The sequence below is a fragment of the Acomys russatus genome, chromosome 32 (assembly GCF_903995435.1).
Source record: "Acomys russatus chromosome 32, mAcoRus1.1, whole genome shotgun sequence".
Taxonomy (NCBI): Eukaryota; Metazoa; Chordata; class Mammalia; order Rodentia; family Muridae; genus Acomys; species Acomys russatus.
Genome location: NC_067168.1, coordinates 36311116 through 36323380, shown reverse-complemented (window position 1 = coordinate 36323380; position 12265 = coordinate 36311116). Strand labels below are relative to the sequence as shown.

Sequence of the window (12265 nt, the reverse complement as noted above, 5' to 3'; positions counted from 1 at the left end):
TCCTCTCCTTCTACTTCTTTTGTCTTTCGAGACAGAGTTTCTCTGTGTAACAGTCCTGGCTATCCTAGACTTCACTTTTGTAGACCATAACGATCTGCCTGCCTCCTGCCTCCCGCCTCCCGCCTCCCACCTCCCGCCTCCTGTCTCCTGCCTCTGCCTGGATTAAAGACTTGAGCCACCACACCCCCAGCTCCTGGCCTTCTAACCCTCATTGAGTTTAAGAACCAGAACTCTGAGCTGCATAGTGGTGGGGCACGCCTTTAATCCCAGCACTTGGGACGCAGAGGAAGGTGGATCTCTGTGAGTTTGAGGCTAGCCTGGTCTACAGAGCAAGTCCAGGACAGCCAGGGCTATTACACAGAGAAACCTTGTCTCAAAACAACATCAAAAAGAGCCAGAACTCTGACCGCTACTTTCCTGCTAAACCATGGTTAGTCTCACGATGGCCTCATCCTTCAGGGCTTAGAACCTAGGCAGTTCAACCCTTTGCTAGGAACACAGGCACATGCACATCACCAGTAACCATGATGCCAATCACCTCTTTGGTTGATTTTTAAAAACCAATTTATTTATTTTATACATTATGAATGGTGTGTGTGTGTGTGTGTGTGTGTGCGCGCGCGTGCGTGCGTGTGCGCGCGCGCGTGTGCAGGAGCACACCATATTTGTGCCTGGCTCCCAGGGAGGCCAGAAGAGCACATTGGACTCCTTAGAACCTGAGTTACAGATGGTTATGAGCTGCCATGTGGGTGCTGGGAATTGAATCCAGGTCTTCTATAAGAGCAATAACTGCTTTTAGCCACTGAATGATCTCTCCAGCCTCTGGGTTGATTTTTGAGATTGTCTCATGGAGCCTGTCTCTGAACTCATGACCTTTCTGAAAAGTGACTCCTACGAGTTTGTCATTTGACCTCCACACATGTGCCCATGCATATACATGCACACATATGCACACACATATAACTAAGTGTGAGAGGGTTCTTATAGTAACAGGCAGGCAATTCTGAGAGACAATGCATGGTGATTCAATTCTGAAGAAACCTCATGGGGATTCCTGGGCCACCAAGTCTCTGTAGCCCCACATGTGAACTGAGTGGTGGGTCATTTAGCCCTTTCACTTTTGTGGCAGTACAGGGGTCTCCAGAGACTCTTAAAGACATTAGATTATTATTTTTATTATTATTATTATTAATATTAATATTAATTATCATTATTTGTTGTTGTTATTGTTTTGTTTTAAGATTTATTTATTTATTAGTGTGTATACAATGCTCTGCCTGCACGTACACCTGCAGGCCAGAAGAAAGCATCAGACCACATTATAGATGGTTGTGAGCCACCATGTGGTTGCTGGAAATTGAACTCAGGACCTCTGGAAAAGCAGTCAGTGCCCTTAACTTCTGAGCCATCTCTCCAGCCCTTTGTTTGTTTTTGTTTTGGTTTGGTTTGATTTTGGTTTTTCGAGACAGGGTCTCTCTGTGTTAGCCTTGGCTGTCCTGGACTCACTTTGTAGACCAGGCTGGCCTCGAACTCACAGCAATCCGCCCATCTCTGCCTCCCGAGTGCTGGGATTAAAGGCGTGTGCCACCACGCCCGGCTTTGTTTTTGTTTTTGTTTTTTTTAAGATTTTATTTATTTATTATTTATACAGTACTCTGTACCCCATGTATACCTGCAGGCCAGAAGAGGGCACCAGATCTCATTAGAGATGGTTACAAACCACCATGTAGTTGCTGGGAATTGAACTCAGGACCTTTGGAAGAACAGACAGTGCTCTTAACCTCTGAGCCATCTCTCCAGTTCTTTGTTTTTGTTTTTTGAGACAGGGTTTCTCTGTGTAGCCTTGGCTGTCCTAGACTCACTTTGTAGACCAGGCTGGCCTCGAACTCACAGAGATCCGCCTGCCTCTGCCTCCAAGTGCTGGGATTAAAGGCGTGCACCACCATGCTTGGCTAAGACATTATCTTTTTTTTTTTTTTTTTTTGACCTTTTTTTAATTAATTTATTCATTTTACATCTCGATTATTAACCCTTCCTGTTTCCTCTCATTCCTCCCTCCCTCCCACTTCCCCCCTTCTCCCCTCCCCTATGTCTGTGATTGAGGGAGACCTCCTCCCCTTATATATGCTCTTAGAATATCGAGTCATTTCTTGGTAACTTGCTATCCTTCCTCTGAGTACCACCAGGCCTCCCCATGCAGGGGACGTGGTCAGAAAAGGGGCACCAGAGTTCATGTGAGAATCAGATCTCACTCTCCACTCAACGGTGGAGAATATCATGTTTGTCGGCAAGGTCTTGGTAGGGGTTCGAAGTTTACTGCCTATATTCTCCTTGGCTGGTGCCTTAGTTTGAGGAGGACCCCAGGACCCAGATCTGCCTGTCATAAAGTTCTTCTTGTAGGTTTCCAGGACCCTGTGGATCCTACTATTTCCCCATTCTTCCATGCTACTCTCGCCTAAAGTCTCAATAGGATGTCCTCTCCTCTGACCGACCCACTTTCTTGGTAAGTAAAGTTTTTCATGGTACGTATCCCTTGGACTAATGTTTTGATATAAGTGAGTATATACCGTTTGTCTCTTTTTGCTTCTGGGTAACTTTACTCATTATGATAATTTCTAGATTGACTGGGAAAAGATCTTCACCAACCCTTCATCTGACAAAGGTTTAATATCCAAAATATATAAAGAACTCAAGAAATTATACACCACAAAACCAAACAACCCAATTGCAAAATGGGGCTTGGAACTTAACAGAGAATTCTCAACAGAGGAATATCAAATGGCCGAGAAACACTTAAAGAAATGCTCGTCCTCATTAGTCATCAGAGAAATGCAAATCAAAACGACACCGAGATTCCATTTTACACCCATCAGAATGGCTAAGATCAAAAACTCAAACGACACCACATGTTGGCGAGGATGTGGAGAGAGAGGAACACTCCTTCATTGCTGGTGGGAATGCAAACTAGTACAACCACTTTGGAAAGCTATCTGGCGCTTTCTCAGAAAAATGGGAATAGGGCTTCCTCAAGACCCAGCTATCCCACTCCTTGGAATATACCCAGAAAATGCCCTACCACACAAAAGGGACATATGCTCAACCATGTTCATAGCTGCTTTATACATAATAGCCAGAACATGGAAACAGCCTAAGTGTCCCTCAGTAGAAGAATAGACTAAGAAACTGTGGTACATTTACACGATGGAATACTACTCAGCGATTAAAAACAAGGAATTCCCGAAATTTGTGGCTAAGACATTATCTTATTGACCCAGGACTCCAAGCAAAACTTCAGTGGAGGCAGGAAAGAAAGCACACAAGTCTGGCTTCTCTTACAGCCTCCACCAGATACTCAGGTGGCAGCAAGCACATAGGGAGCCAACCCACAGACACCAATCCCAAAGTTGGGGAGATCCCCACCAGCCCTTTAGTACCTCGGCATCGTACTTCTCATTGATGGCAGGCTCAGTAGTGACCAGCTTCATCCTGCTGGCAAACCTCAGTGAGGACAGCTGAAAACAGACCAGGCAGATGTCAGCTGGCTCACCACTCACACGAGACCCCAGAGATCAGCCTTCTCACAGGGCATGTGCTCTTCAGACCCTTCTGGTTGCCTTCACTGGTATCAGTTCGCCTCTTCAAGGGAACACTTATCAAAAGGGCGTCTGGGGGGCGGAGTGTCCAAAGATGTAGGTGAGAGATACAGAAACTGATTTGCATGTGGAAGGGCTTGGGGTTCAATCCTTAACACCAAAACATAAAATTAAAAAGGGTAAATCAGGCATGGTGGCACCTGCACTTATGAGGTGGCAGCAACAGGAGCAGGAGCTTAAGATCATCCTCAGCTACATATCAAGTGGGAGGCTAGCCTCGGTTACATTAGGGTCAGTATCAACAATGCATAAATAGGGCCAGAGAGAAGGTTCAGCAGTTAGGAGAGCTTGCTGCTTTCCAGAGGACCCAAGTCCAGGCCGCAGGGCCCATGTCAGGAAGCTCACAACTGCCTGTCACTCTAACTTCGGTGGGAGATGTGATGCTCTCTCTTGGCCTCTATGGTGGGTACCTGCACTCACATGCACATACACATATTCACAGACACACATACACATAAACAAACACAAAATAAATCTTAATAAACAAACATTGGCAGTGAGGCCTTCAGTAAGGTAGGGAATGGAACAGTAGGACTAGGAAGTTGATAGAGGCACATGCTATTGCCAGGTCTCCGTCTAATGCACTATGCAGACTCTAGTCTGTCTTCCTCACTCCTCCTGCTCCTCCTTCTCTCCCTCTCTCTCTCCCCCTCCCTACCCCCTATTCCCCCATTTTCCTCACTCCCTCCCTCCCTCTCTTCCTTCCTTCCTTCCTTCCTTTGAGACAGGGTCTCTATATGTAGTCCAGGCTGGCCTCAAATCCTGCCTCGCCTCTGCCTCCACATGCTGTTTCTTTTACTTTTCTTCTGCAGCGCTGGTGACCACGCCCAGGGCCTGTGCTTACTAGGCAGGCTTTCTACACTGATGAGCATCCTTAGCTCCACGTTGTTCTAGTTCTTAATCCACACCTACCCATCTTCCATCTAGATGCCCGCACTCAGGCCACCCCTGCCTCAGGCACTCTTTTCTCTCCTCCTACCCTATTTGTCTTTCTAATGTCCACTCTTGAAGGCATAACTAGAAAGCAGCTTCCAGAACGAAGCCTTTCTGGTTCTCCTTCCCATGAAAGGCACCAGCATGATGTTCCCTCTTCAGGAGGGCACCCTGCCCTTCTTTAGCTACTTCTCTGGGTCTATCTCAGTGAAGTCTAAAAGAGATAATATGCAATCCCATTCATTATCAAAAGTTTCCATTGTTTGACTTTTGTTTGCATGTTTTCTTTTCTTTTCTTTTTTTTTTGGTTTTTCGAGACAGGGTTTCTCTATGTAGCCTTGGTTGTCCTGGACTCCCTTTGTAGACCGGGCTGGCTTCCAACTCACAGTGATCCACCTGCCTCTGCCTCCCGAGTGCTGGGATTAAAGGCGTGTGCCACCACTCCCGGCTTGTTTGCATGTTTTCTTAAGACAGGGTTTTAATATGTAGCCCTGTCTGTCCTGGAACCCTCTTTGAAGAGCAGGCTGGCCTCAGATTCACAGAGATCTGCCTGCTTCTGCCTCTGGAGTGCTGGGATAAATAGCGTATGCTACCTTACCTGGCCAAAAAAAAAAAAAAAAAAAGCCTTGTGTGTGTCTGAGGAGAAGAGCTCAGTTGGTAAAGTTGTTGGCTGCACAAACATGAGGACCCAAGAACTTGAGTCTGATCCCCAGAATGCACATAAGAAGCCTGTGTGGAGGCATGATCTTGTAGTCTCAGAGCTGCTGGGGTACAGATCCTTGGGGTTTGTTGGCTAGCTGTCTTAGCCTTAAAGGGCTACCTCCAAGTTAATAAGAGATAGTTCAGTGGCTAAGAGCCCCCATGTAAAATCCAGACATTGGCTATGTATGCCTGTAATCCCAGTGTTGGGGGCCCAGAGACAGGTGAAATCAAGTTCATGGGCTGGCCAGCCTAGCTAGAACAGTAAGATTTAGGTTCAATGAAAGAATAAGGTTGAAGCTGAGCGTGGTGGAGCACACCTTTAATCCCAGCACTTGGGAGGCAGAGGCAGGCCGATCGCTGTGAGTTTGAGGCTAGCCTGGTCTACAAAGCGAGTCCAAGACAGCCAAGGCTAACACAGAGAGACTGTGTCTTGAAAAACAAACAAATAAAACAACAAAAAAAGAAAGAATAAGGCTGATAGTAACAGGAGAAGACATCCAACATCCTCCTCTGGCCTCTGCACACTTAGTCTTTTATCATTACAATAGAAAGAAAATTAGGAACCCGGGAGGTGGTGGTCCTTTAATCCCAGCACTTAGAAGGCAGAGGGAGACAGATCTCTGTGAGTCTGAGGCCTGCCTGCTCTACAAAGTGAGTCCAGGACAGCCAGTGCTACACAGAGAAACACTATCTAGAAAAAATAAAAAATTTTTTTAAAAAGAAAGAAAGAAAACTAGGACACCACATAAGCCTGATGACCTGAATTCAGTGCCTGAAACTCACAGTGGAAAAAAGAGAATTAACTCCTGAAAGTTGTCCTCTGGCCATGTGCAACCCCCCACCCCCACCCCACCCCCAGCAAAAAAATAATAATACATTTTAAAAGTGAAAAACATGCTAGAGACATAGCTCAGTGATAAGGTACCTGCCTAGCACGTGTGAGGCCCTGGGGTCAATCCCTAGCAGTGTCAAAAGAAAAGCTGGCAGCCAGGCGGTGGTGGTGCACACCTTTAATTCCAGCACTTGGGAGGCAGAGGCAGGCGGATCGCTGTGAGTTCAAGGACAGCCTGGTCTACAAAGTGAGTCCTGGACAGTCACAGAGAAACCCTGTCTTGAAAAACCAAAAAAAGAAAAAGAAAAGAAACAAGAAAAAAGAAAAAGAAAGAAAAGAGGAGTAGGAGGAAGAAGAAAAAGAGGAAACAAAACCATAAGCAGTAGCCCATCCAAAAGTGGCTGACTTCTGGGGACCCTTCTAGTGAGCAGCCACACCAGAAGGAAACAGCCTCAATGCACAGATGTTAGGTGAGCAGTGGAGCACGAGGCAGGCTCTGAGAATGGAATCTCCCATCATGCTGTGTTGACTGTCAGTGAAGAGGCCCTGAGATGAGGACCAGGCGTGGATGGGGACATGTCACCCCGCTGTGGCCCCAAGGAAGGACTGGTAAGGGTCTTTCTCAGTGGTGTAGCTTGTTGGTTAAGAGCAATGCCACTGGACATTTGAGTGACCTTAGAGAAACTTCACCTATTCCTTTGTACAGGGATGGGAGGCCTGCTTTGTGAGTCCCAGGAGACTCAGTGTGCAGTTTCTGATACTTTGTTCAGAGAGTCTCAGAAAGAAGCATAATCGTTGTTATAGGCGCTGGTTTTGTAGAGATCCAGATCAGACTCTACTCCAAACATGGGTAACCCCAAATTAGGTCTATGATTAAAAAGTCCCAGCATGAGGGGCTGGAGAGATGGCTCAGAGGTTGAGAATACTGACTTCTCTTTCAGAGGATCCAGGTTCAATTCCCAGCACCCACATGGCAGTTCACAACTGTCTGTAACTTCAAGATCTGACACCCTCACACAGACATACATGCAGGAAAAACACAAATGTACATGAAATAAAAATAAATTATATGTATGTGTATATGTATGTCCCAGCATCAGTGATGACCTCCCCAAAGCTGCTGCATGAGTTCTCTAGGGTAGCTTTCTTTCTTTATCCTTTTTGGTTTGGTTTGGATTGGTTTTTGGTGTGTGTGTGTGTGTGTGTGTGTGTGTGTGTGTGTGTGTGTGTGTGTTTGTTTGTTTTGGTTTTTCAAGGCAGGATTTCTCCGTGTAAGCTGTCCTGGACTCGCTTTGTAGAACAGGCTGGCCTCAAAATCGCAGTGATCCACCTGCCTCTGCCTCTCGAGTGCTAGGATTAAAGGCGTACGCCACCACCACCCAGCTAAGAGTAGCCTTCTTAATAAGGAACCCAGGAGGTCAATGTTGTTACAGCTCCTCTTGGGGCTCAATTGTGCTTTGTTATGAGATGAGACCAAGAGCTTCCTAAACTGATTCCCTGGGGCTGCTGCCTCACGTCAGCTGGGCCTCTTTGGCTTGGCCTCCCGAGTCCCAGGGTGCTGAACGTGTGGCAAGAGCGCTCTCCCTGTGCTGGGACAATCCCTAATGCATGCAGGCTGGAGGCCCTACAGGCATGTTTTGCCTCACAGCATCCCTGGAAATGACCCATTGCACCTAAGTCAATTCTCCAGATAGCTGAAGCTCGCCTTCAACATTTGCCAGTCAAAGGGCTGTTTTCCAAACCTGTCTTAAGACCAAGGTACTTTAAAGGAGAGAGGGAAGCCCAGCCAGGAGTGGATCCACCTGTTATTGTGCCGAGCAATTATTCCCGTCTGACATTTTCATGAATGCCCCCCTTTAGCCACCTGTGTCCACTGGATTCTCTGAGTCTTATCAGTGTCTATGACTCTCCCCTCTTCAAACTCTGTCATGGTTCCAGCCATGTGCAGGAGAGCAGCCAAGGGCCCCGCCTAGCCAGACCCATCTAAGCCCTGCACTTTTCTGTTCTCTCTTTCTTAAGCCCACTTGTAGGCAAGACGTTCCTGGCAAGAGTCACATTTTCAGTCCTCTTGTCTCCTCTACCAGGAACACTTGTACATCCTGCTGCCAGTATTTTAATGCCACCCAGCTCAGTGCCTACCTAAGCTTCATGGGGAAAAAGTCCTCTCCCCTCCCTGGCCTCTTCTGAAGGCCTCTTCCACCCAGGACTCTGACATGACGGAGGGCCAGGGCTTCTCTTTTTACAGAGGGCTCTGATGCCTCAATGCTGAACCATTCACCTCATATGAGCAGCACCCTGAAAACATGTTCTTTATCCTCACAAAACTGCTCTCACTATGCCCTTCTTGTGTAAGCCCCAAGGTTTAACTTTCTTATATTTTTGGTTGTGAGCCTAGCTTTTAATGGCTGAGCCATCTCTCCAGCCCAGTTAACCTTCTTTTTATTTTTTATTTTTGGTTTTTTTGAGAGAGGGTTTCTCTGTGTAGCCTTGGCTGTCCTGGACTTACTTTGTAGACCAGGCTGGCCTCGAACTCAAAGTGATCTGCCTGCCTCTGCCTCCAGAGTGCTAGGATTAAAGGCATGCGCCACTACGCCCTGCATAATTTCTTTATATAATATGTTGCCTGGATCCTGGCCTCTGCTACCCTCAGCTGTTGTGGCTTATATTCGTTCCCCCGCATTTCTGGCAATGCCATGGATAGTGAGTGCATCATCTAAGCAAGTCTGGATACAACCTTATCTACCCCATGCCCACCCCCATTCCCACCTCACCCCCACTCTGCCCCCACCCGCCCCCACCCGCCCCCACCCCCAGCACCCATGAGGAGAAACCGTAGGCTTCACCTTTTCCAAACCTACTTTATTTAGGGTTTTTTAATGTGTATGCCTCCCTTGCAACCCACCTGCCCTAGATAGGTTGCAATGACTGTTTCTACGCACCGTTTCTTCTAACTGGGCAGCTTCTCCATAGATGTTTGTCACAAGGACCATATTGCAGTTTCCCCCTGCAGAAAGCAACATGAGAGACTCCTTTAGGATTGACAGGGTTCTGTTATGGACTCAATGCCTGTGTTCCCACAAAATTCAGAACTTCCAAAATTCCAACTCCAAACACCTAGTTTGATATGTTTGCAGTGGGGCCTTTGGGAGATAATTACTTTTGGATAAGGTCTTGTGTATGCAGCCCCTATGATGGGGTAACTGTCTTGGTAAGAAAGAAAACCCAGAGCCATTTCATTTTCTCCTCATGAAGATATGGCCAAGAAGTGGCCATCGGCAAGCCAGGAACTGAATCCATCAGTTCCTTGATCTTAGCTTTTCCAGTCTACATAACTACAAAAATTATGTTTGTCATCTAGGCCTCCCAGACTACGGTGCTTTGTTTTAACAGTCCATGTTGACTTAGAGGCAGAGGAGACAACCCTAGTCTGCATGAGGCTAGGAGGCAAGAGACAGAGAGGTAAGAATGGGGCCGGGGTGGTGGGAGACCATGTGATGTACGCAAAAGGAACCAAGAGAAAACAGCAGAGAGAACACAGGAGCAAAGGTATGAGCTAGGGAATTTCTCATGGCGTCACAGGGCTAATGACCAGAAACTGTGTCGTTAGGCCCTGCAAAGCCATAAACAGGTGAGGATGGCAAGGTGGCCCCCACTGTTGTGTCCAGGAAGATGTAAAGGAAAGGGGGAAATGATAGGAAAGGACCTTATCCTGGGTCTTCAAGGCCACAAAGGTTTCTGCCCAACAGTTTACGGGCAAAGGGGAAAGAGAAAATCTCAGCAGAGGCAAAAGTGTGAGTAGAGATTCTAAGGCGTGAACAGCAAGAGTGTAAGAAGGCGTGTCTGTGTGTCTGACTGACATCACTTCTGAAGAGCCACAAGTTCATTCCCCTGGGTCAAATTGATTGTCTGATTCCTGGCAGAGGAGCCAGGCCTAGTCCTCCCCAGGACACAGACCCCCTCCTCTCTGAGGACCAAGCACACCCTCACCTAAGGAGTCTTTCAGGGCATGGGTGAGCTTGCACTGCCGGAAAGGGATGTGGTCCCGCTTCTGGTCCCCAAGGGCAATGATGGCCTGCTCCAGGAACGACAGCGACTTGTTGATGTAGGTGGCTTCCTTTAGGACTCTACCTTCTGACTGCAAACAAAATGACCAGTCACTCTGGACAGAGTGGCAAGGCTACCTATTAACCCTTCCTGGTTTACAATGAAGTGAGAGTCTACAGCCAGGCTGCAGCTTCCCTTCCAGAACCAGGGCCTTTTCCCCCAGGATGCAAGTGTTTTCCATCTTGGGCTACTGGCAATGGTAAAACTCACAGGAAGATTCATATGATGGTTGAGATGAAGAAGAATATGAACAAGATGGCTGGGCACGGTGGCACACACCTTTAATCCCAGCACTTGGGAGCAGAGGCGGGCAGATCTCTGTAGTTCGAGGCCAGTCTGGTCTGCAGAGAGTCCAGGACAGCCAGGGTTACACAGAGAAACCCTGTCTCAAAAACAAAAAACAAAACAAAACAAAAAACCCAAACAAACCAAAACCAAAACCAAAACCAAAAGAATGCATACACGAATATTTATATGTGCTTACCTGCTACAAATGCACATGAGATACCCGAGCAAGTAAGCCTGTGAATATTCACATCCAAATGCTTATCACATTTATTTATTTTATGTGCATGTATGTCTGTGGATATCAGATTTTGGAGTTACAGACAGTTGTGATCTGCCATATGGGTGCTGGGAATTGAACCTGGGTCCTCCGGAAGAACAGTCAATGCTCCCAACCCCTGAGCCATCTCTCCATCCCCCAAATGCTTATCTAAATACTCCTGAAATTTTGTGTTAAAAATGCTTTGGCAAGAGCCGGGCGTGGTGGCACACGCCTTTAATCCCAGCACTTGGGAGGCTGAGGCAGGCTGTGAGTTCGAGGCAAGCCTGGTCTACATAGTGAGTCCAGGACAGCCAAGGCTACACAGAGAAACCCTGTCTCAAAAAACTAAAAAAAAAAAAAAAAAAAAAAAAAACGTTGGCAAAAATACATTTTAATTGAAATTAAATATGTATGTGAAATCTCATATCCATACACAGAGAAATGCCATACGAATGTGGAGTGTTTACTGGGCACTTACTGAATATAGGCAAGGAACAATTACAAAGAACAAAAATCTTTCCTGTCAGAAGAATGTTCACAAGAGTGAAGCCTTCATGGTGCACTGTAGTTTCCCTACCATGTAAAACTGTTTACGCAAAGCCTCTGCTGTACTTTCAAAACTTGATGACCCAGAGAGGCTGACACTTCCTTTAATTCCTTTCCCTAGTTTTCAAAACTAGCTAGTCACCAAAGACTGTGAGATCAGACCCCAGCCAAACAAGAAAGGACACAGCACTCTTGTTAGCATAAAAACCTACCATATTTTTGGTTGGATGTGCTTGTTACTTTTTTGTTGTTTTTCAAGACAGGGTTTCTCTGTATAATAGCCCTGGCTGTCCTGGAACTCACACTATAGCCCTGGCTGTCCTGGAACTCACGCTATAGCCCAGGCTGGCCTTGAACTCACAGAGATCCACCTGTCTCTGCCTCCCAAATTGCTGGGATTAAAGGCATGCACCACCACTGCCTGGGTGTGCTTGTTACTTGAATGAAGCAATGTACCCTTTCTCAAAAGTAAAAGCTTACTTGCCAGTTTACTTTCACTTTGTGTGATACAGGTGAGGTCCCTAAACCCCAGGCTTATTTCCAACATAGGCACTGTGTTAAGGGGAATCATCTCACATAATGGTTAGAAAAGCCTCATGGAATACAAACTATTGCCAGTAGCTGCTACAATACCTCCAACAACTCTTCCTTACTGCACTCCACTCCACCTGGCTGTCCTCATGCAGCCAGTGTGGGCTACGCATGTACACAGGCTCTATACCACAGAGCCCATGGCCTCTTAACAAGCTATGCCACTCTTGTAAGTTGATAAGACTTACCCCTGTCTTGCCGAGCCTCTCTGAGCCCGCCAGATCTACCAAGTTGATTTTGGAAGTGATATACTTTTCATCTGATAAGGTCCGAGAATGGGCCTACAAAAACATCCAAACAGACTTTAGAATGCACCGGGAGGACCTTCTGACTGGGTGGCACCCACAGGAGTCACCA

At 46.8% G+C, this 12265-nt stretch overlaps 1 protein-coding gene across 1 annotated transcript in view; it reads right to left on the bottom strand.

Annotated features, from left to right (window-relative positions):
* Kif9 (kinesin family member 9) overlaps positions 1-12265 on the bottom strand; it is a 47787-nt gene that overhangs the window by 24266 nt on the left and 11256 nt on the right. The window contains exons 6-9 of the mRNA XM_051140740.1: positions 12097-12189; positions 10108-10255; positions 9060-9124; positions 3435-3512 (exon numbers count right to left, since the gene is read on the bottom strand). Of these exons, the coding sequence (XP_050996697.1) occupies positions 3435-3512; positions 9060-9124; positions 10108-10255; positions 12097-12189 (384 nt within the window). The remainder of the gene's footprint in view (positions 1-3434; positions 3513-9059; positions 9125-10107; positions 10256-12096; positions 12190-12265) is intronic.